A 25437-nucleotide genomic window follows, 5' to 3' on the forward strand; every position below is an offset into this window, starting at 1 on the left:
CTAAATAGCAGAACCTATTGAGGAATCAATCATTTTGCCAATTGTGATATTTGGCCACTTGGGAACATATTCCCAAAGTACAAACATTTATGATGGACGTGAGAAAAATGCTCCTCAGGCTTTTTGTTCATCTTCTCTTCGAGGCTGTGAAATATTCTTTGCACAGAGCACATATGGGCCAACACATGGCAAATGTAATATCACAGACAACAGATCATAATATAGATCAAATAATCATAGAAACATAGTATGACTTAGAAGGGACATTGAAAGTCATCCAGTTCCACACCCCTGCCATGGGCAGGGACACCTTCCACTATCCCAGGTTGCTCAGAGCCCCATCCAGCCTGGCCTTGGACACTGCCAGGGATGGGGCAGCCACAGCTTCTGTGGGCAACCTGTGCCAGGGCCTCACCACCCTCACAGGGAAGAATTTTTTCCATGTATCCACTCTAAACCTCCACTCAAACAGTGTAAATCCATTCCCCTTTGTCCCTTTTTCCCTTGTTACTCCAGGCCCTTGTCAAGAGTCTCTCTCCATCTTTCCTGTGGGCTCCCTTCAGGCACTGCAAGGCCACAGTGAGGTCACCCCAAAGCCTTCTCTTCTCCAGGTGAACAATCCCAACTCTCTCAGCCTTTCCTCCCAGCAGAGCTGCTCCATCCCTCTGATCMCCTTGGTGGCTCCAACAGATCAATGTCAACTGTCACAGCAACAAAAACTGTGATCTTGTTTCTGAAAGTGATTGAGAAGGGCACGAAGGAAAAGTCTAATCTGTATTAATTTCTACACATCAGATTTTCTAGGTTTTCTTCCTTTAGATTCACAATGCCTCTTTGCTTCCTGAGAAAACACAAAATAACTATAAAGACCTGGTCTGAAGCTCCCTCTTCTCTCTGCAAATCTGGCTAAAGTGCTGACTTTAAGGGTTTGCTCTTTCCTAGGAAAATCTGAAAAAACAGCAGCAACTGGGCTGTTGCTGGAGGATCTACTCCCTATTTTCATGAGGGAGAACATTTTTGGCCCRTTTTCAATGAGATGAAGTTTTCAAACCACCTTAATAGCCACATCATCGATCTCCACAGGCCGTGTCTGTTTCCTTGCTGGCTGCTCGTAGCTTTCSAGCTGATACCTCAGGGGCTGCCTCCTGTTGATGGCTTTGGTGTGCTGCACAGAGAGAATGAAGAAAGGAGAAACACTGGAATCCYCAAGAGAAGACAGCATTTGGTTCCCTGTAAAGCAAACAATCCCTTCCTACCACTGTTCCAGCTCAGAAGGAGCAGCCAGTGCTTTTCAATATGTGATAATAAACACACGGTCATGCATGGATGTTTTAAATGTTTTAAACACCCTTAGCTGAAGCACAGAAAACACCTGAATTTTTTGCTTTCTATGTATAACCCTCCCAAATTTCTGCTCTGCCATCCACAAACCTGCTCCCCATCTAGACTTTGTCTGTAGGACTAAGCAAAAGGTTGACAGGACAAATAAAATAAAGGCTGAAATCTCATTTTAGTTTCTTATGTTATCATTGTTAGCCCAGAAAAACAAGAAAGATGTTGTTCCAGGTTGGCAAACTAAAATAAAATTTATTTTGTGCTAAACCTTTCTTTCTGTCACCATCTTCAAATTTCAGTCACATTTCAAATTGTATAGTCAGTTATAACTTTAAAAAATGTCAAAAGGAAAAAAAAAAAACCCCTCCTTTTCCCAAATCATCTTCATTTTGGTTTTTTGTCCTCAAATTTTACTCAAATTCACTATATGTTTAGTACTCCAGAAACAGCATTTTGGAATTAATTCCTATTTCACAAAGTTTGGCATTGTTTTCCACCTTCAATTCTGAATTTCCCAGATAGGGAATTGTTCCTCCCCAAGGATGCCCAACATAAGATGGGTCGTACAGACAATATACAGTACAAACCCCATAACCACAGGAAATCCACCTGGGCCTCCTATAAAAACTAAGAATGGTGAATTTTAGTCATATTTACATATGTTGGTGTTATGGTTGTTTKAGATTTCGGGGTTTTTTTACTATTCACAATTCAGCAATGTTGAGGTATCTATGGGGACCCTTCAAAAAAAAAGAAAAAGGGATAAAAAACACAGAGATTAAGACACAGAAGAGGTGAAATTAGTCATTATTAGAGCCAGGCTAAGAGTCAAAGCTCCCAGGCTCTGTCAGCTTGGCCACCAGCCTTGCATGGGGCTACGTGGCCTCTCTGCTCTGAAAATCAGTGTCATAAAGCAGAACTTACAAGTCCTGTGTGCTTCTTACAGGATTCGTAAGGTACAGAGCTGTCCCCTCCTCTCCAGCTGTCATCTCCGATCTCATCACTCAGGAGAAACTCATTCAGCTTCTGTACACTGGAAAGATAACAGGACAGTGAGTTACATAAACCCAGGTTTCCACAAATACATTTCCTTTTTTGTCCAGTCACGCCMGCAAGATTTATCAGAAATGTTCCAAAAGAAGTTCATGGGATACTTTCATCTGCCACCCTGACGGCAAATGAAGATTTATGCGTGTGGAAGAAGGACAGATGAAAATAATTAAGCATTGTGCTGGTAGCTGGGAATGAAGAGCAGAGTTAGTCATGAGGGTGCCAAGGGAGCTCCGTGGGAATGGTTTCCATCTTGGCAGGCTTTTCTCTTCTGTCCTTTCTCATGCCTGTGCAGTCAGGGTGCATAAATGAATCATTTGCCCACCTCCATCCTCTGGAAATGCCAGGGCACTGGGTGCATCCTGACACAGCTTTTGAATCATATAAATAAGACTGTAAAGATACTAGAGAGTTTCCAAAGGAAGTCATGAGGGTGATGAAGGGTCTGGAGGGAAAACTGTGTGAGAAACAGCTGAGGTCACTTGGTCTGTTCAGCCTGGAGGAGACTGAGAGGAGACCTCACAGCAGTTCTGCAGCTTCCTCATGAGGAGAAATGAAAGGGAAAGTTCTGCAGCTTCTTCAGGAGGGGAAATGAAAGGGAAAATTCTGCAGCTTCTTCAGGAGGGGAAATGAAGGAGCAACTGCTGATCTCTGCTCTCTGTGACCAGTGACAGGAGTGGAGGAAGCAGCATGAAGTTGTGCCAGGGCAGATATAGGATGTATATCAGGAACAATTTCTTTACCCAGAAGGTGGTTGGGTGCAGGAACAGGATCCCCAGGAAAGGATCCCTGAGGCTGACAGAGTGCAAGGAGCATTTAGACAATGCTCTGAGGCACAGGGTGGGATTCCTGGGGTTTTCTGTGTAGAGCCAGGAGCTGGACCCAATGATCCTCATGGATCCCTTCCAACCCAGCTCATTCTGGGATTCTGTGGTACTCTGCACTGCAGGCACACAGGGTTGGGTACTGAACACCTCAGCACAGCTATGGCCAGCCCCTGGGGACACACAGCAGCTCTTTGCTTAGCTCTTGAAATTGTCCACTGGCAATACAGCACAGAGGTTCCATTCATTCTTCATACACAAATATTTGATCCTCTTTCTGTCCCACTTCCTTTCAGAGTGCCATGAGCATTTGACTCTTTATCATTCTGGGGAAGGCATAAACAAAATCACACACCAGTCAGAGTGAAGCTGTTACTTCACAAAAACTAAAATCAATGTGCATTGGGCTAGAGACTGAGAAAGCAGAAGGAGATATGCCTTCAGTTCAGTGATTTGAACATTAAYCTGCAAATGGGAAAGTAGTCCCAGCTCAAGGCCGGTCTGCATATTTTATATTAAATTATCAACACCTCTTCAAGCCATAGAAGTACAGGCAGGCAAGAAAGCACTGCTGTTGTCATTATTTYCTCCTGCCAGCATGCCTGTTCCTATCTCCTCTCTTGAAAAGAACATTTATGCACAGCATAAATTCTGATATGTTCCCATATCAGAATTTCTATCTTACAAAAGTGCAACAAGAAAGAAATTATTTTCTTGTAGAAGATATAGGACCTTGTTTTGATCATGCACCTAAGATGACATCAACCTTTACTTTGTGTTTGAATGAGGTACCCTCAGAAATTTTAGCAGCACAAGAACTACTCTTGAACAGAAGAGTGAGATTCTGACCAAAGTATAAGCCCTTAATCATAAAACTAATGAACACATACTCATGTATGTATTGGATYGAGGATAGAGCCATGGAATGGCCAAACAGACATTATTCATCCTTCACTTAGGGAAATGGCATTCATGGGAGAAAGAGGTTAGGAAACAAGTTTGACAAAGGATGCAGCTTTTTTTGGCAAATCTGATCTTTAAATATTGCCCTGGGGTGTGGCCAGCAGTGTTAAGGAAAATGTACACACACCATTTTGATATTAGAGCTATGCTAAACATAGTACAGARATGGAGAGGCTTGGATGATTTATARAGGAGCCTGGAGATTTTCCACGACATAGAAATCATTTTCRACCTAGGGAAAATGTTTCATGTGGCCCTGCTCCTGCTGCTGCTTTGATAAAAATAAACTCTGTTTAATTATTTTTGTTTTTTAAAGTGGAGCGCTGGCAAACGACAGCTGTGGAGCCTGAAGTACCCTTGAGTGCTATTTGTTATTATCGTTACCCACCAAAAAGAGGCAGTGACAGCAGCAATGCAATACCTTGCCAACGTGCCTCAGCCTTGGCATGAAGGAATTGTGTTTCTGGGTGGAGAGGTCAGTTCTGTCTTCACACGCTGCTAATGCTTGGCATCTGACACATTGCTGCCAGCCAGGTGTCAGTTTTGCACGTCTTGGGACATCTTGGCAGTGTGTAGGTCTGCACAACTGCCTTATGACAATGACTGTCCATACAAGGCACTGACATGACACCCAAAAGCCTGAAATTTGACTGAATACCAACCCGCTCCTTCAAGATGAGGCTCTTTATAGCTCAGMATGAAGGACCTGCTCTTTGGGCTGGTTTACACAAATAAATACCTGGAACATCACTAAATTCTCTCATATGTACCCTTTGTGGATGAAGAGTTAAGGCAGCCACTGAAGCAATCAGCAGGGCTGGTCYTGCTAGAGAGCTTCACACCAGCCTCCCTCACCCTTTCTGTGCTGACAGAGAGTGCTAGGGAAGAAGGATGGTGTGTGGCCACGTGGCAAGAAGAGGAGCTGGCTCCAGCAGCTCCATGCCCTTCCTGTGCTGTGTTTCTATGTCTCTGGGTCTTTCACTAAAAAGGAATGGTCACTCTGATTTCTGTCACATCTTTAGCCTCAGAGTCCCACCTCATAACGCTGTCCCATGTGAGCAGGTAGAAACAACTTTTCTGTTACTGAGTGCAGTGTTTTGGAGTTGGAGGAACGAGAAGGGCCACTTACCTTACGATGGCCTTGACTGCAAAACGAACCACGGTGGAGAGCAGGAACAGAGGAGTGACCAGGATGTGGAACAGGGACAGGGATGCAAAGGCCTGGGCAGGCTGCAGTGGCTTGTCGTTGGTGTATGCGTAAGTCACAAAGGTCTGTTACAGCAGGGGAAGAGCACATCAGGACAAGGATTCTTGAACAAGATGGACAAGGATAGCAAACAAAGTATTTTGCTCAACTAAGGCTAGTAACTACCTCAGTTTACTGGGAATCACAATAAACTGAAGAGAAAGGTGTCTTCTGTTAGAGAAAAATAGATTTTAAAATCTTGCCAGTGATTTACACATTTAAAAATTTAAAAAATTTCACTGTAAAATCTAGCATTTAATTACAGCTTTGTAATTGACTTTARGGTTTACAGGAAACACACAACCCAGAAAAAAAACAATAAGAATCTAACAAATCTTAGGGGTTTTTTCACAGATGCAGAATCCTCATCATAATGCTCCAGTTCTTGTACATACTGTCAGCATACTCTGCCCTCAAAATCTGGTCTATGAAAGCTCCTTAATGACCAGTGTGGCATAGTTCATAGTTCATAGTGCATGAGGCTGAGACTTAATCCCAGACAGAGGACAAGMAAAATTCATTCCTCTTTAAACTGTCTTGAAAACTGAAATGATGCCTCATAATGCATTTTGAAATAGGAATGAGTTTTGCTGCTAAAGAGAGAAGACAAGCAACTCAAAACTCCTTTCAAAAAGAGCTTTTCAAAATGGGTCTCCTTTCAAGTTGCAATTATTCTTTTTTTTTTCTTTATCACTTTCTTCTAGCAAAAAAATCAAGTTGTAATGATTCTTCTTTCTTGGAGCAAATTTTCTTTTTTCATTGATTTTCCCAATCCACACTCTGGCAATGGGCACTTCCAGTGTCATGCTGTCTGTCCTACAGTTAGCAGGAGCATATTAACTCATCTGCTGGTTTTATAAAAAATAGGTCCTACAATAACAATTATGATCTTTCTTCCTTTTTGCACTGCCTCCCCCCACTTTTCTTTCCCCTTCTTATAAGGAAAAAAACCCATCTTACTGCAAGRACAGCTGCTATTGGTATGGCTGCATTCATAAAAACTGGAAAAGAGAAACAAAATAAACATCAGATTATAGGAAATARGGAAACAAATTTTACAGTAAGAGTATGATACTAGAAGAAATCAGTTATTTCCAAGTCAAGTAATTAAAATTCCCACAGGAAAACTACTCAGCAGGAAATTTCCTTCCCTGATAGCCAGAGATCTTAACCACACCAACAAATAAGCCATGGAATTCTCYCATTTGTATACTCCAGTAAACTGGGATAAAAATTATTTTGTACACAGTTAATATGAAACACAACTAAAACATTACTCAACTCTTCKACAGTGCAGAAAACATAATTTATATGCAGAAAACATAATCTATCTTTGCTGCAATCAGAGCTGCCAATATTATCTGGAGCCTCCTTACCATAAACTCCTAACAGTAATGYCACAATGAAGGTAACAGAAAACTTACTGGAAAAAAAAATCAACAACATATATTTTATCTTTTCCAGTTTCTGTGTTATGTATTTATCATGCCTTTTTATTTTAATGACATGACACACAGACGAAAGTGTCACAGGCACTGCTGTATCTCTCTGTAGCTGAAGCTGGGAGGAATGTTGACATGAAAAGCAGAATTCTTTTCCAAGCACTAAAAACACAGTTACTTACTGGAAAGAGATGTATGAAGTGCAAAGGTTTTGAGACTGGTGAGCTCTTTCATTCTCGTTTCTTCCACACTTGTACAGAATATGTGCTCCCAGGCATACAGCTTTAATAGCTTAATGCCTTTGAGTATCTCATTGGTTTTCTTTAATCTCTCCGTAGAATAGTCCTTCATTTCAAAAGAAAACCAGGAAAAAAATTGCTAGTGGTTTGTAGTCTTAAGGAGAACTTTCYTTTCTCCTCACTTCTATTGCAAAATTAATTTTAAAAAATTGTGCTCATTTTTGATTTTTACAGGTGCCATACTGAGAAAAATAACATATAATTTAATTTTCTTTGGAGATTATATAAAAATAAATATTAAAATATTTGCAACTATGAGGAGAAACCAAGTGACCCTTTTCTGCAAAGAAAAACAACCCTCAACATCCCAACCCTTCAAAGAGCAGTGAAACTGAGGGAGGTGTGTTAGCAGATCAGCAGTGTCCATAACAACAAACAGAAGCTTATATGTGGGTATTTGCTGATGCAAGAATCATTYTGGGATCCAGTCATGAAGACAAGTAAGATATTTATTGATCTATTTAGCTAATTTCTCCTCACCAGAAAACAGTAAACATAAGTTTTGGTTAAATCGTAATCCAAAAGATGTTATGAGTCAGAGGAAGTCAMAAAAGAGCAGCAAGAAAGATTGAGACTGTTTCTGAAATTATGTAAAGATAAATCATCTTTGCAATCTGTGCAGGCTACACAAATTGGCACAATCAACAGGATTGAATTGTGCTGGTGATTAGATCTATCCACATATGCATAATTAATTTACTGAATATTAAGATAAAAAGGCTCTCTAAGTATTTGGCAACTTAAACATCAAAGGCTTATTTAAAAAGTTCAAGGGTCACAGCAATAAAGTTAAAAATTAGACAAAAGAGCAGAGAACATYTCTAATTGGTGAACTAAATTAGGCAGCAAAATAAACTTACAGCCCTGAAGAATTTAGATATGAATAGAAAATAATCCAGCAGTGCCGACTGATTTTCAGAAAATACCAAAGCTTGGGCTGAGAGCAAAAAATCTCTAGACTTTTCAGAAGAGGYTGTGCACATTCTTTAATGCTTTCCTGCTATAATTTATCAGTCACTTGCACTGTTTGCTAACATCCCATGAAATACAACATCTGCATGTGGGAATAACACCCTTTCATGGAGTGGAATTCAGAYGAAATTGTGCTGGTTGGATTAAAAATACTCTTTGCAGAGCAGGCAGGTCAAGGCCTGCATATTTTTTTGAGATTCTCTTCTGACAAATGTGGGGAAGGAAGAGACACTGAGCCACAGAAAAACAGACAGGGAGGGACAGTGGAATTGATAGCTTGCTCAAATGCACACAATGGTTTTTGCTAACTACAAGAACAAAACCTTTAAACCCTGATGCCCTGTTCCCATTTCTGCATCACAAATGCCACTGAAATAATTCACTTACAAGAGTGCTCTTCTGAGCCTCGGCCAGCTTGGTAGCTATGAAGTACTGGATGGGAGCTAAGAGCACAATGACAGCAGCCCCAACCAAGGCGCTCACTCCCAGTAAGTTATAGAGGAGGATCACACCCATTATTATCTGTGAAGAAAAAAGCAAGATTGGGGGTGGGGGGGAAAAGTAGATTTCAATATGCCAGAACCACACCAAGAGAAAAATGTTTGTTCTTCTAATAAACACTTAAATGGTTCATAGGAATTAGCTGAGCCCCTACTTCAGGAGGTCACATTTGGAAAGTGTGGGAAATAAACCCAGAAGCCTTTATTTTTAACATTAACTAAATAGTTTGTGTTAGTGCCTGGTAGCTCTAATTCCAGACTGGGTTTCCACAAAACTAAAGGAGCACTAAAATGATGGTGCTTGCCCCTAGGCATTTTGCAGAGTTCCTGGCCTCAAGTCCTGTTTACACTAGAGYTCCTTACCTCACTCTGGAAGCATTCAGAGGTCTTAGGGCTGTCATGGATCACAGTTGCATTCTGTTGTGGTGTCCCTGTGCAACTGCAGCAGAGGGACATCTCAGACAGGCACTGAAGCACGAAGCAGATGTGCTGGGACTGACACAAACTGAGCTTGGGCATAAATACCACATAGCTCTGGAGGAAAATGCTGCTTTAGCCCTACAAAGCATTTGGGARCACTTTCCACAGAAGTTTACTTAGGAATGGCTGTGATGCAACTGCTGAGATTCTGGTTCCCGAGTTAATACAAGCTCTACTCTATAAATATTTCTGTTAAAAGCTCTACTTTGTGGTAGAGAGATGTCCTTAGTGATAAGAAGGCATACAGCGCTAGCTGCATACCTCATATTTTTATCTCTCAAACAAGTCTGKTTTTAAATCTTCCTTCAAATTATACAACATCAGTAAGAATCAGTGGAGTTTAACATTTTTAAAGCCATATTTAGCTTTAGGCTCTTGGAGGGTAAATTGCCATACCTCCCCACAGCAATCAGATCACCTGTTCATTTAATAACTTTCCAAGTATTGACAGCAACACTTTGCTTCACTGGATGTGAAACAGTGGCTTAAAATGAAACCCTCCATATTATTTCTAATTTCTGTTGCCATGTAACCTTTTTTGTCTTTTATCCATAAACTATTTCATGACACTCTAACCTCTACCCAACCCATTAGTAATATTGCTGGCTAATAAAATAGATTACTGATACAGTTTCAGAAAATTYAGCTAACAGATTTACTATAAGAGTTGGTTCCATCCCTTAAAARAATTCTTTAATGTCAGTGGGATCACTGACAGGTAAGAAACATGTCAAAGTTACACCCCAAGTTAAAATTTTAAAGATGCTACAGGAGTCCAATCTTCAYGGAAAATCAGCATAGCTTAGGTCATTAAGTTATTAGMACTTTTGAATTCTTTCAAGCTAATGATCTCAACCTTTCCTTCCTACAGATCTGCCTCCAGYTCTTTCCCAGATGTGTCCAGTGGCTAAGTTTGTTTAGATGGAGCTCCTCTGAGCATTGCCAGTGTTCATGTCAGTCATGGAGCAGGATTCAGTTGCTGCTGCTCCWGCCACAAAACCCAGTTACAAACGGACACTGCGGAAGCAATGATCAGTGCTTCTCAGGTGTCTGTGGTGCTGTCAGGTGGCAAAATAAAAGCAATGGATTTGTGTCAGCAGTGAAAGAAATACAAGCAGGGAAAGAATAGCAGGTCCTCATTTTTTAAGTCACAGACATGGAAATCCTGCTAAAAAAAAAGCCCTCTCTCTTCACTGGCCCTTGGGGAGACACTTTTCCAGCCCTTGGGCCACTTTTCTGCTTGTTAATCTTAGTGGGAAGCACAGGGCTCCCCTTTGGATCTTGCAATAGTGTCCCAGACATCACTSTTCTCACCCAGGTTGGAGGATCTCTGAAATCAGCCCTTACTTTGATGCTCTACCTGAACAGGCATTGCCCACAGRTTGGGGCACAGGAACAAGAACCACATTAGTTGGTTTGTTTCTATGGCAACCAAGTTATTGATTTGTCCCAGTGTCATCTCTCCCATGGACAAGTTGGACGTAGAAAGCCTCAGGATCTTATTATATATCATGGCCTGTAGGAAAGGGGAGAAAAAGAGGAATTAAAATGATGTAGTTAAAAAAGAACAGTAGCTGTGGGATGGTTCAACTGCATCATCAGCCTTTACCTAGGACAGCCCTTCTCCCAGTCTCTCACCTGAGACAGAGAGACAYGGAGACAGAGTGAGAGAAAGCACAAAAGAGAGAACTGACTTWAAAAAACTCCAATTCCTCTTAAAAGGTTTGTTGCTTAACGCAGGCCTAAAATAGAACAAAAATGACAACAAAACATCAAAATTTRGGAAACTTCTTTTAACAAAGGTTTGGTTTTGCTTTTCTGTAACACTGTCTGAGATCCTTCTTTCTGATAAGACAGTTAAATTCATGCTGTGAAGTTTGATCAGAGTGAGTATGTACTCCTTTGGGTTTCTCTCCCTTACCTGGCCATTCCTATCCATAAAACCTGTAGGAGCTTAACASGGTTTAAAATTAATCGGGACTTACATCTACTGGATTGTAAAGRCAAATACTGTGAGCCCAGTTTGTAGTTATGACCAAGTATCAAACACTGCAGCTCCAAGRAAGTTTTAAAAATAATTTGTCCTTTTTGACCTGTTTTCTCCAGGAACAAAGTATATCCTGTAGAATTTAATCAGAAATGCCTACAGGCCCTGGTGAATTAAATCAGCTGCATATGCTCCTAAGAGTCCCAATTTTGCAAAGTGGGAGTAAAAAAAAAGGAGTCACAAAAGGGAAAAAACCACATTATTACTTTACAGTTATTAAAGTTATAACTCTTTCATCCCCAGGTCTGTATCATCTACTCTGGGAGAAGGCAGAAAATGTTTGAAGCAGTTCCATCAATCATCAGTGAGCATAAAAAAAACAAAGAAAAACAAAAGAAAAAAAAGGGAAAAAAAAAGCTTCCATGCTGAGATGATATTCCCATGGTTAGTTACATCTGGCAAAACATCAGTTCTGGCTTCTGGAGTGCTACTGCTGCCTGTGGAGTTTGGTCTGTGCAGAGCCCTGCTACAYCCCCTACACCACTCCCACGTGCTGGGCTGGAACTGCTGGCTCCAGTTCATAAACAAGGCTTTCACAGAGAGTTAAGGGATGCTGGGGTCACAGACACAGTCCTGCAGATGAATCACTGCCGTCCCATCCCACAGGGCTCTGTGCAAAAGGGCATCAATATCCAGAGTCACCATTCCCGACGCATGCACAGTGTTCCCATAAAACAAGGACACTCTGCAGATCACTCTGCCCACAGTCAGCAGAAGCAAACTCACAAACAAATTAACAAAGCAGAGCCAAAACAACACTTCTTATCTCTCTCTTCATCTATGTCCCATGGTCTGCAAAGATGTGTTTTTATATGCATGTGTTTTTATGGATGTTAAACTTCCACAGGTTAGGACAATGGGATTAGTTTTTAGCAAAAGGAATTGCTGCCAACCGTTTGACAGTGGCACTACTTTGTCCACTTTTCGGTTTAAAAATACAGCACACATCTGCTCTGAAACCATMATTTCAAGCTCAGTCTTCAGATAAAGGAGACAAATGAAAGTACAAAGCTGGAGCTGTTATTAACAAATGTCCTGGCAGGTCTTTGCTCACCAGTAAGGCACCCCGGAGGTTGATGCCAGTCTCTGTRGTCACATAGTAGGAGGCCTGCAGGAATGTTCTCTGCAGGATAAGGGCCAGGAAGAGAAGAACTGCCAAGACATAAACATTCCTGAGGAATTCCTCTGAGGAAAGGTATGAGTTTGATGGATCCTTCACCTGAAGAGAAAAGAAAAAATTATTCAAGTGCCATAGCGGGGATTGTATATCCCTGAGAAGCTGGAAACAAGCAAATTCAGTCACCACATTAGAGTAAAACATACTGATCCTATTACAGGAAAGTTACAGGAATCACATTTCTCCCTGACCTACATATCAAAATCATTTAGATACAAATGAAAAACTCTGCTCCTGTCCCAAAGACTGAGGATTGAGATCTTTTAATAGCTCTAAAATTATTTGGGTTTAGCAGAAAAGGGACAACAAGATCACCATGTCTGTCTTGTCTGCAGTTTCCCCATCAGATTCTGGTGATATGTAGGATAATAATGCTACTCAGTAGAATATTAAGTTTGCTCCACCTGCACCACAGAAAAACTGCAAGAAAATATTTTTTATTACACAAGATTAGTCACTTAAGTTGCATTTGCACATTATGGAAGCAATTCTTTCCAGAAATATAGTCTCTGATACCCATAAATTCTGAATAACAGAAGACAATACATGCCAGTACTCCCCACAAAARGAGGTCTAAATGTCTCAAACAAGGAAGAAAAAAAAATTTTGTTTAAATCCCTCTGTTTCCATTTTCTAGTTTTTGTGTTCACTGTTCTGCTCTGTTTCAGGATGAAAAGGAAACAAATGTACCAAAATACTCCAAGGAGAACTGTTCCTTTGGTATTTCCGATCCAGCTGGAAGCAGGATGTACTGGAATACTTACGGGGGAAAAAAAAAAAAAAAAGAAAAAAAGGAAGGAAAAAGCCTGTTCTACTGAAATATCCAGACTGATTCTGAGATGAAAGTTTTGGGCAATATAGGAAAGAAGGCCATCTACCCAAGACTGCTTGAGAAAAGGTTGCTTAAATGCATGATTGGTCAGATAAATATATTTGAAAACTCTTCTCTTAYTGTTCTGATGCATCTAACTTCCCCATGTTTTCATAGTGGGGATATMAATAAGAAAATAACATTTGTAGATACCTTTTTCAATGTATGCAGAGTTCTCATAATTAAGGTAGAATAAGCATAAAATTAAATTCATTCACATTAATTGGAACTAGAGAGAATTTAAAGGAGAAATGTTTAATAGCGAGAACAACAAAGAGAAAGTTTATCAAAATCCATAAATGAAAGGCAAATGCATTCTGAAATTTATCCAAGAGAAATAGGGACTGTCACCAAGCCAAGTCGTTCCAAGATCTCCAATGATTCCAATYTTCCCTTTAGCCAATGCTGATAAAATATTTTTTAAAAGCCACTACTGAAACCACTCTACTGAAGAGTAAAAAAGATAAAGGAAGAAGACAAGGTAAAGATTSCTAAATCTAAGATCCAGAAATTATTTTCAAGCTTAAATACCTTGTTTGCAAAAAAAACCCTAAACATATTTGAAGGCAAAACATGCACTTTGCCTTGTAACTCTGTGGATCAAATCCAGCATGAACAGGTTCAAAGATGATAAAAAGCTTTATTTGATAAGCTGTATAATTAAAGTTTCCTTCAGTGCAGTGAAAGCCTAAAGAAAAATTGAGACCATCAATCACGAAAATGAAATGTCTGGAGTCAACAGCCAAAAAAAAGATATTTGGATATTGATGATAGTCAAATACTTTATCTGGAGAGGAAAATGCTATTCCATTACCTACCTATGTGCTCATTCAGAGATAAAAAACTCCAAAAACTTTATGGAGATGTTTCTGTATTGAAAGACAAATCCAGGAACATGCCTTTGTCATTTCTTCTCTGCTGTCAGTAAAATAATTTTAGCTGTATTTTTTCACTAATGACTAATAAATTCTTTTTCTTATGATAGAAAATGTTCTGTAGCAGAGACTTGCTCAGTATTTAGAGGTGATGTCTGAAAGTTTAGCCTCAGTGAATGTTGAAATGAGCTATTATCTGGCAGCCCTTGTACATCTCTAGTATCAAGAACACCATTGAATGAAGTGGATATATTTCAATTTTGCACATACCAACACATTTCATCATAGCAGCAATCAATACAAGCAGCCACAAACAGGGACTGATTACTCTCAGCTTGCCAATGAAAAAAAAAAGATTTCAGAGAGCTCAAACCTGTCAGTGAACTACAAAATGGCAAATGGACAGGAATTAAGCAAAATTCCCAGGCTGGATGCACCACAGAGGCATCACCAGTGCATGTGCTGCCTGAAACAGAGGCACAGCTGAAGRGGAGCAAGGAAATAATTTGGTCTTCCCAAAAATGCTGGGATGGCTCCATCAAGACAGACAGCTGGGGAACTGGGGGGAGACTCCACAACCTGTCTTCCATTCATACCCGAGGTTTCCACTGCTTCAGTTTATAACTTGACTGTCTCTCACAACAGAAATAACTCAATTTKCTTGAAAGAAACCATGAAATAACAATGATGACCACAGACCTATCAAAGCATGCAGCCAGGTATCTTAAATATGTGATATGAGTCTAAAACTGCTACCAGAGCCTTCCAATCTGAGTKGTCAGGTTACCTTTTCTGTGGAATTTGTATTATTGGTTGTATTCTGGAAGCCCTGGACAATGCCAGAAATGCACAGTGGCCCAGCAAAGCCCAGCAGGTCGGCCAGGTAGCGGAAGGTGCTGCTGAGCAGAATTGGCCGTCCAAAAGCGCTGTACATAGCCAACCAAATGGAGGGACTCCGGTTGGGATGGTCTTCCACCTTTTTCTGGAAAACAGAAACAGGTACCCATGCATTAGGAGAAGCCTCCTGGGCTTTATATGGCAACACTCCTGTCTGGATGCCCAAATGGTTCCTGAAAGGTGTTTTGGAGCAGGTGAGGTAGCAAACACCTTGTGACTATCAACAGACTGCAGAGACATTCTTCACAGCAAATTCCAATTCTGCCTCCCTTTGCTAACTGTGGTTTCTCACCTCTACGTCCCACCATTTTCCTGAACCTGTGAACACAGGAATGCAAGCCCTGATTATTCATCCTGGCCAGCAGCCATTGTCACTTGTCACATGTGTGCTTGTGGACAGGTCTGACCTTTCAGCCCTTTGCTCATGTGGGTAATCCCRATTTCACAGGAGTTGTGAAACCACTTGATCCAGTAAAGATTTCTGATTGAAGAAAAAATACATGACAATTACAAGAATATACTTAAATTTAATTTGTCTGGAATTTCCTCCATTTCTTGGATGCCTTCCAGGATAACACACTTCAACCAATCAATGATGCTCAAAAAATGAAAGCAGCAGACCAGGATGGGAGGTAACATTAAATCGACCCAGGGTCCTTTCTAGTCACCAGATCCATGAATTTACACAGTATCACAAGCCTTGGCAAAACCACCAACCAGCAGATATGTCTTTGTGTAATCAGAGGAGTTCTGATATCTCTGAGGTCCTTTCAATTTAACAAAGAAAGAGTTTTACTGACCAGAGCTGTGCTCTGCAGAGTGCTTCCTTGCACTTCAGGCAGCAGCTTTTGACACTTTAAACAAGCATCTGTCATTTCTCAAGTAGCACAGATGCCTGCAAGCTGCAACCCAAGCCAAGCCCTCTTGAGTGTTCACAGAGACATTTTAAGCACAGCTCAGTAACAACCACCCCCTGCCCCAGCAAATTCACCAAAGAAAAGCAAGTGTCTGTTAACCTTCATGCCTGATGTCTTCTTTCCTCTTTTCTCAGTTTTTCCCTCTGATGTCATTTCAACAGTGAGACTGTTGATTATGTGTGCAGTGCCAAAAAGGTACAGGTGGGCCAGGTGGCTGCCAGAGATTGGGCCGGGCTGGTCCCAACGCCAAGGAGCTCAGGAAGGAGAAATAAGCACCATGGGGACAAACCAGAGCTAACATTTCAGGAAGGGATGAGAATGAAAGTGCTTCTTCTGGGGAGGGAAAGAGCACAAGGGCCTTGTGTGAGTTGCCCCAACAAAAGGTTCTGAATTTGTGGCCTAAGGGGTTTTGAGTGCCCTAAAAGGGTTAATCACCTGCCCTCAAATAAATGATTCATAACTATAATACCTTGAGAGGAACTAAGCTAAATTGTTGGGGAAACACAGTTACCATGCTTTGGAAAAAAAACAAAAAAACTGTTATATTATTCAGGACATTCAACTAATGGTAAATTTGGTAAATGGCAATGGCTAATCCTTATTTCTCTAACTATTTAATAGCCATTTTCACTATTACTACAATTCACACATGGGTCATCACTACATGAAATCTATTTACTTTCCATTGGGAAAAATATTAGTAATACTAGTAATTATCTCTGTTGCTAAACACTGTTTTTATTTCTTTCTTTTTAACCAGGACTTCATATTAGATCATGTATTTAAAGAAAACAGGGGAGAAAGACTTCTTTTCTCATCCTAAGCTCTTTTCCAGAACAGACCTTGAGTGTTACAGGCTGACATAGAATGTTGTTGTGTTAATTAACCAGTCTGGGCTGCTGCTCCCAGCAGCTCCCACTTGATTAGGTTTTCCTTGACTTTGTCAACCTCCTTTCAAATTCCTGTAATTTTCTCCACCTCGGGCACTCCACTGTTGGAATAAGGGTAGTGAGACAGTTCTTGATGATAAATCAAGTCACCTGTAAGTCTTGCCTCGGTAAAGACGGAAATCTGACAGTTTCCATGGTTCTAGAACTGGCAGTGTAAGCCTGGTGCTGAAGGGCAATGTTCTGTCCCTGTGATTTATAGTTAACAGACTTTTTATAGTTAACACACTTCTTTTTTTTTGCCCYAGCAGGTAAGATCCATAGTGACATGCAAATAGCAAGCATAGGAAACTAATGGTCCTTGAGTCTAAAAATTGATTTTTCTACTATGTGCCCAAAAGAAAAGCTTTCTATTGACTGCCAGGACAAATKATACAGGATTTAGGTTGGTGGGGTAAATCAAATGTAGTATCAATGTGCGAAATCTATTTTTGATAATGTGATACATGATGCATTGCTATGTGGTTTGAAACATATGGACTGCTTCTATAGAAACTGAAACAAGAGCCAAACAACAACAGAAACAGGATCACATATTTTTTTCAAGTGTGGGTTGGTTGGAATAAGGTGAGAATTGATATTATTGATTAATGGAAATAATTATTTCCATTTTCATAGAGAGCAGAAGAGATAACAAGACAACGTCATGTGAGCAGTCTCAAGGCATTTTACAATATAGAATATTCATGGTCATGTTCAACGCCTTTCATCAAGCTGTGATTAGGGTTTGGGAAGGAACAGGAATTTTCTCTCTGCAGGGCCATGGAGCACAGCTGAGCTCAGTTATCTCCAGGCACAGGCAGGGGTAACCCCACTTAATCCAGAGGAGGCTGTGGAGCTCCCCTCACCAGTTGCAGGAGATTAGTGTAAAATACACACTGGCAGCAGAGACAGTGGTGCAATACCTCCTCCAGATTGCAGACCACACTCCAATCTGAAGAATTTTCCTAATTACGTGGCTGTTTTCTGGCCCAGCCATGCACAAGCCAACACATTTCTCCACAGGAATGAACTGCATTGAGTTCCACTGCCTGGCTCCTTGGATTTGTTTTGCCCATTTGGTTTACTTTAACTTTATCTCCAAAATGCCAGTTTACTTTAGGGTTACAGCCTGATTTTGAATACTAGCACAAATGTGCAAGAGCCTGTYGTAATCTCAAGACTTTAGACAGCTACAGAACCCAAAATACCTGATGTAAGGCAGCGTTAGAAATGTAGGTGAGTGTGACTGCATGAGGTACATTCATGCAAATATTTATACATGCATGACGCGCATTGAGGGAAACTAGACACTGAAAGTTTGAGCTCAGGAACATGAGAAATGCACATTTAACTTGCCTTTTGGCAYCTGAGCTGCATATTTGTGCAGGCACAGACAGTATCTGCAGATGTGCACGAGCTACAGACAAATGCTGGCACCCAGATGTCATGCCTGTCATCAAGAATGACAGACTCAGGTCCTTAGGTCATGTAGGTGCATATCCCTCCTTGGACTCTTAAAGTAGGGTTTAGGCTCTTTAAGGAGCTGCTCCAAGGGATGCACCTCTCCCAAGTTGCTGTGAAAAGCTCAGTTCCAATAACTCAGTAGTTTGGTGCTTAAAGCAGAAGGATCTTGGTCTCTGGTCTTTGCAACCATCARCTACAGGAGGAAAGAGAAGCAGTCTTTATCCATTAAAATATAAACAATTGTACTGGTTATTGTTTCATCTCAGAAGGCACAGAAAGGAGCCTGCAGCTCCATTAGCTGATGGGAGCAGAGAGCTGCCTAAATGCATTCAGAAGTTTCTCTAGGAAATCCTGCCCTACCCACGGAGTTTTCCCAACCCAGTATACCTTTCTGTACTGGGTTGGGCTGGGATGGAGTTAATTTTCTTCATAGCAGCCTGTATGGTGCTATGTTTGGGATAAGTGACTAAATCACAGCTAAGACACCAGTGTTTTGGCTATTATTGATGTGTGGTTTTGGCTATTTCTCTTTCTGGAGAAAAAAAAGAAGTGAAGATGAGTGTTTCCAGCTGAAACTGTGGACAGAATGTCTTCCAGTTTCATAAGTAGCTAAGATTTAAACAAATCTTTCACTATTAAAATCTAGCAAGTGRTCAGTCTGTTGTGGTTGTAGTTTCCAGTTGCACTCAGTTTGGCAACTCTCTCCTGCTATAAATTCACTTAAAACCGAACAGTAACTATTGGATTGCAACTTCCTACGCCAATGTTTCACCTTGRAACAAACAGTCCTAAGTTACAAATTCCTAAAATGAGGATTTCATGAAAGCTGAAAAAGTTCAAAGTGACACTTTGGGTCTGTAATGCCAAACAGTGACATGGACACGTGTGATTACCTTTTGTTCCTCATAGGCTTCTTTGAGACAGACGTAATTTGTCAGTGCTCTCATTGCAATTGGGAGCTTCCCAATGGCCTTGAGGTCCACAGGCTTCTTGTGAGCAGAAATAATGAGAGTGTTCATCCACCAGTAGGTCGCCTTTGAGAGCAAATTGACAAAGGGCTGCAGGAACCTCACCCCGAGATCCTGTAGATCCTCTGGAGGCTTTACTTTCTGAGGGTTCATGAAAAACACATACCTCTGGAGAGGAGAAAATAGAAAATATGGGCTGAGGAATTGCCTTATTCATGGTAATTCTTTAGTAAAAAATATGTGCAATGCAACCACAGTGTCAAATTTGCATTTAAAGGTAATTATATGTTGAATTTAAATATAAATTTGCATGCAAAGAGGAGCATTTCTATTTTGACAGATAACTGGTGAACAATTGAACAGCACSGGATGTGGATACATCTCTGTACCCTACCAGTACCAACTATCTCTCGCTGAACACCAACAGAATTCTAGGGAAATAGTTACATTTTAAATTATCAGGGGTAAGAACATATGCTAACTGACACATTCACCACATAAATAGTTCATCAGCACTAACACAGCATATATTTTCTAGATTGCATCCACACATACATACCCTCCTTATGTGCACAAAAATGCATCTATCTATCTATCTATCTATCTATCCAAACACATGTGGACTTTGTGTGGATAAATACACACAGGCACGCATACACACCAAGACCAGGGCACAAATCAAGAACACACATTTTAAAGAGATTTAAATTACCAGTGATTTCCATAGAATTAACTAAGCATTTCTGGCCTAAACTCAGGCCTAAACTTGACATAAGCCAGAGCTCCTGGGACTAAGGACCTGAATTCATCTCAGTGATAGCACTGCCCAAATCCTGATGAGGAAACCACATACCCTAACTCGGATGACGTTGATCTCCACAGCCATCAGCAGCCCATAGAGGATGACCATGATTCCAGTGATGCAGAAACGCAGCTGAGAAAAAGGCACCCCGTCCTGGCAGTATCTGACAAGCTTGATGGTTTTGGTGACAAAGGCCATTATCCAGTAAAGGAACAGAGCTGGAAAGCATGTGCACATGCATAATTCTAAAATAAACTAATGCATAAATGTAACTAAAGCAATTTATCTTCCTCAGATTGGTGCAATGCAGGCACAGTGATCCTTTATCTCACCAGCCACTGTTTTCTTTCCTGAGCAACAACCCTTCAAACAGATCCACAAAGGCAGATCTCCACACAGTTATGGAAGTCCACTGAAGAGGACTTAATCTCAAAGGGAACTTTCTTCTTAAAGTGAAAGTAAAACTCACATAATTTAACAAATGTCATATTGCCTCTTTGAAAAAGCAGGGTGCATCCTGAGTGACAATATAGAAATATGCTCATTTTGAAAAAGAGTTCATGGAGTTTAGTGGTATCCGATATCCTGGCTGGTATCTGTCCAGGAGCTTGTTCAGGTGATTGAATTATGGGCAATTTAGACAATATACTTGTACGAAACATTATTCTGCAATGTCTCGTCTGACCATCTCCTGATTGAGACAGCAGAYGGGATAATCTCAGAATCAACTGCAAAAGATGTTGAGAAAGAGCRGCATCTGCACAGAATAGTTTGTGGTCAGATCACTATTAAAAACAGCCTTTTGAAATAGCCCTTTAGAAGSAAGACAAGTTTTTCCTCAAAATAATGAGCAGTGTTAAAAATTACCTAAAAGCTCATTATAGAAATGCAACAGGCATGCAAGGCTTTCTTTTATAATAATTTTAAAAGCTGTTTTCAGTGTGTACTTTTTAAAAGGTGCAGTTGCTCCTATGATACTAYCAGCTGGAAGAACAAAGAATTATGCCTCTCTCTTTCAATATTCCCACACATTCCACTACCCTCTCCAACCTACACAAGCTGACTTTGCCTAAACTACTGGGATTTGAGGGAGTACATAAACATCAAACTTAGACTTACCCAGCAGCAACTTTGGAAAGTTAGATGTTTCAATATTATGGTAATAAACTATAGATACAGTGGCAGCCACAAATCCCATTATAGCTGGTAGAAAGAGATGCAGGTGGCGAGACTTCATTTGTCTGAAAACAAATAAAGCATAAATTAGTGGATTTGGTGCCTTTTTTCACCATTGTATGAAACTATAGGTGCCCTGCTAATCTGTTTAAGAGGGCAAACATGACTTTGCTAGAGACAAAAAGATTTTTGTCCTCATGGGTGCTTTAACTTTTGTCAATATTTGCTTGCCATTATATCTTGAGAGAAGAATTAATGCTAAGAACAACGGCTTCACCTTCATCCCCTTAAAATCTGGGTGGTTTACAAAAGGGTTCTATGAACTTTTCAGGGGAAAACCTCCTTATGCCTTACTAGCCAGCCCATCAGACATAAGCACTGTTCATTGACAAATGCAATTAGCATGGTTATCCACCAAACTGTGCCACTCACGTGTCAGAAACGATTCCCTCTGCTATTTCACACACGTGCACGAACAGCAGGGTGAATGTCAGGATCCAGCGCAGGTTGTGCCCGGGGAAGTGCAGCCAGGTGTTGTGGTGAATCTGCACTTTGGAGCTCTGGCTTCCCCAGCCTGGGAAGTGACAGCAAGGAAAGAGGAAGGTTATCACACAGCCAGGCAGTGACTGATCTGATTATCAGTTTTCTGGGGCACAATTATRTGCAATCAACATAAATACCCCACAAGAGCACAGGGGAGGTTTTTTCTAAAAAGATGATCCAAGAGTGTCATTGTTGCCACTTAGTCCCCCACAATTTCAGTCTAATTCTAAAGACAATGAGAGAACACAGGTTCCTGCAGCCTTTCATTCAATCACTTTAAAGTCTTTTTGCACAATGAAAGCCTTTAATTCTCAAGTACAAACATAGCCCAAATTTCAAATCTTCCTCGCAAAAGCAATTTGTTACTATGTACATGTGCAACACCAGGAAGGTAACACAGAAGAATTGAAATGGCCATTTCTCATGAAGATGTCAGGAGAATATTCATTTTCACTAATATTTTGATGGTTATTCAAGCCTATTAATCTCCTATGATCAGTTCTAACTCTTTGGTGTTAGGGAAAAGTATTAAACTGTATTTATTCCACCACTTCAACTAACTGGGATAAAAAGACCACTATGGAAAAAAGTATCATTAGAGTACTAGTTTARAAGGGTTTTTTTACAAGACTGTGTGAGTGAGAGCCCCCCGCTGTCCTAAATTCCTCAAGAGGGATTTATTGTTTCTTATTTTTATTTCTGTGAGGGAAAAAATATCTCTATTACTCTACTTTTGTTCACTAATGTTCTCAAAAGAAGTAATTACTCTCTTTTAARTATTTCCTACACTCGTCCTAGCCTTAGATCCAAGTTGAACATTTTGGATATTCTCTGTAATTCATGTAACTTCAAGGGAATTCAGACCCACTGTCCTAWGTCTTCTAATATCTAATAATAGCAAAGTTGCACGTTGCAAGTTTAAAATTTGAAGAAAACTTCTGCACAGAGAAGTTTCATAGCATTTGGATCTGATCTCTCTGGTTCTCATCCATCTCTTCACACTGATTAGTTCAGATTTACATCTAAAATTCCCACATTTCAGCGGGTTGGCCTCATGTCCTCTGGGTAAAGCCATTCTGCCTCTTCTTTTTTGGAATTCACAAGTACCAAGCATTCAGAGGCTTCACCAAGCCCATACATACATGGCTGAGTATAAATACATGCTCAAGGGTTTGTGGGATTGCACAGCCCCATGGAATAACTCACCAATGAACAAAATTGGGAAGGTGATAAAGAGCAGGAAGACATGAGGGACCAAGTTGAGGGCATCCACAAAGCAGACATTCCTGAGCACTCCAGCACTGATGTTGTAGGCTGAAGCATTGTCATTACCACAAAAGGCGAGTGTCATCTCTTCCAGAGGGTCTGGCTACTACAGAAAAGAGAGAAATGTSGACTACCAAAAGTGCCAGCATTCCTTTTGGCTAAAGAAAAATAAATATAATAAAGACAGTGGGAAGGACAACWTGGAATAACACATAGAGAATAACAGCTGTATTTTGAAAATTRTTTTGGGCTGTGTCAAGTACAAGCCCATTAGAGTGAAGGCTGTGTTTATATGACATTAGCATTATTTATATTTTGATAATATTGTTTCTMTTTAGCTGGATTTATTATTTAAGTRCTATTTTAAAATACATKATGCTATAACTTCTAGTGYTCATTATAGGCACAAGCATTATGCTGCAAAAGCTTTGTGAGAATATAAAGAAAGAATGTAGAAGTTTTGAATAAAAAGTATTTCTATTTCTCACAAGAAAACCCAAATAGACATAAGCTGAGTACTGTGTGTTGCTGCTTCTTTAGTTAGTCAACACCATGTGTGCAATATCTCTAACAATTTGTTTCACTGCATTCCCAGTGCAAGCTCTGAACCACTGATTTTTGTGATCTGGCAGCTTTGCACTCACTAATATTTTGTATTTCTTCATTGTCACATAGATCAATGGCCACACACATGAGTCATTACAGAGAAATTATGAACTTTTAACCAAAGTAGGTAGTACTGAAGACTGCACAGGCAATAAGTCAGCATTTATGCTTGATTCTGAACACCCTTACACACGTGCTCACACTCATCCAAGCAGTCTCTGACTTCCACTTTCCTATAAGTTTATCTTTGYACAGCAAGATAAAATCCTGTGTTCATGTTTACAGAGCGTGAGCCATAGAGTGATTCAGAGTTATGGCCAGGTTCTGCCTTTCATCAACATGTGCATCATTTGTTTTTTCATTTTCTTTATAAGAAGACCAAACAGAATTGCAAACAAGGTGTTTCCTGTCTCATTTCTTTGCCTGAGACTTACACAGAACAACATAGTGCTGTAGAATAAACTGTAAACTCATTTACCCACCCCTTTATTTTTTTTCAAATTTTACATACTAAAATGGAAGGAATATATTTAATTCAGCAAAGCATCTTTCTGCAGCAACATTGGCATTAATGAGTTTTGCAGAATCAGAACAAGACAGGGATGCAAAAATGCATTAATGCAGTTTAAAAACAAAAAAAAACCCTCAGTTGAATGTGGAGAAAAAGGTTTTCTTCTTTCCTCAAATAGTTCAGATTGGTTCGGTAAGTTGTTTAAACAAAGTAATCATAACAAGGTAAGCATAACTACACAAGTAGTCCCTTAGAGGGAGAATAAACGTGCAGGTCTGCACAACAGAATACAGAATTCAAAGAGGCACTCTGATCCTTGCTAAAGCCCCTTTTAGCTTTAAACTGAGTCCTTTTTGAATCTGAAAAGCATAATCCATATCAAAACACATCAGAGATGAGGAGTTTCTTTGAAAAGAGTTTGATAAACGTGCTCCCTTTCCCAAATATATCAGCAGTTTATGGCTGAGATTTGCCAGAAGTTAAGCATAACTCACATTCATGTACTCACTGTGAGGCAAAAGCTGAGGGTCAACAGACTCAAACTTCAGTAACCACCATCTGCTAATAGTCCATGTGCTGTAACACAATTTGATGGAGAGTTTGGCCCATTCTCTATAATGAATAGAGTGATATGACCGCTATCATTCTACCATTTTATTTTCATATCACCATACAATCATAAATGCACAAGACTAGTAACAAAAAAGAAACATTCTGTYAATACAGGCTCTATCTGAATAGATTGAAGGGTCTTAGCAAAACAAATATGGAACTTAAAAACACACAGAGGTTGTTTGGGTTTAGTTTGTAAAAGCTTGAACATGTTTTATTTAAGAGAAACATAATGGTAATGAGAATCTCTTGAAAATCAGAATGCTGTTTCCTCATTTTTATCAAAGGTCAGAAGTCCAAGGGAGTTCTGCTGGGAATTTTCCTCCCTTTCCCACAAAGATGACTCTTTTCTGAGGCAGCATGAGATGCTGTTGTGGTCTAGTGGTTGGAGTGGTACTGAAAGGCAGGAGAATCCTGGGTTCAGATGAGCACTGAATCATTGACTCCCAGTGTAGCTTTTGGCTTCTAGTCAAAARTCAATCTGGGAGAAAGGATGAAAACCACATCCAAGAGAAGCTAAGGGAACTGTTGGGTTTTTTCCAATTTTTCTGGAAGGGAAATGGAATAGAGGCAGTAAATGTTCAAGTGAAGGACTATTAACTGCAGGGAGAGTGTTATCTCCTAACTAGAGCTCACCATCAGTTTGAAGAGGTTTCCTATCACAC

At 40.2% G+C, this 25437-nt stretch overlaps 1 protein-coding gene across 1 annotated transcript in view; it reads right to left on the reverse strand.

Moving 5' to 3' along the window:
* ABCC9 (ATP binding cassette subfamily C member 9) overlaps positions 1-25437 on the reverse strand; it is a 70682-nt gene that overhangs the window by 39062 nt on the left and 6183 nt on the right. Inside the window, exons 3-17 of the mRNA XM_057370540.1 lie at positions 24669-24772; positions 22984-23149; positions 21667-21808; positions 21178-21299; positions 20110-20276; positions 19182-19424; positions 14869-15063; positions 12213-12377; positions 10472-10627; positions 8519-8653; positions 7043-7205; positions 6379-6419; positions 5302-5444; positions 2260-2368; positions 1055-1165 (exon numbers count right to left, since the gene is read on the reverse strand). Coding sequence (XP_057226523.1) covers positions 1055-1165; positions 2260-2368; positions 5302-5444; positions 6379-6419; positions 7043-7205; positions 8519-8653; positions 10472-10627; positions 12213-12377; positions 14869-15063; positions 19182-19424; positions 20110-20276; positions 21178-21299; positions 21667-21808; positions 22984-23128 — 2037 coding nt within the window. The 5' untranslated portion in view covers positions 23129-23149; positions 24669-24772. The remainder of the gene's footprint in view (positions 1-1054; positions 1166-2259; positions 2369-5301; positions 5445-6378; positions 6420-7042; positions 7206-8518; positions 8654-10471; positions 10628-12212; positions 12378-14868; positions 15064-19181; positions 19425-20109; positions 20277-21177; positions 21300-21666; positions 21809-22983; positions 23150-24668; positions 24773-25437) is intronic.

The sequence above is a fragment of the Malurus melanocephalus genome, unplaced genomic scaffold, assembly GCF_030028575.1.
Source record: "Malurus melanocephalus ecotype Western Australia unplaced genomic scaffold, MMel_1.1 scaffold_128, whole genome shotgun sequence".
Taxonomy (NCBI): Eukaryota; Metazoa; Chordata; class Aves; order Passeriformes; family Maluridae; genus Malurus; species Malurus melanocephalus.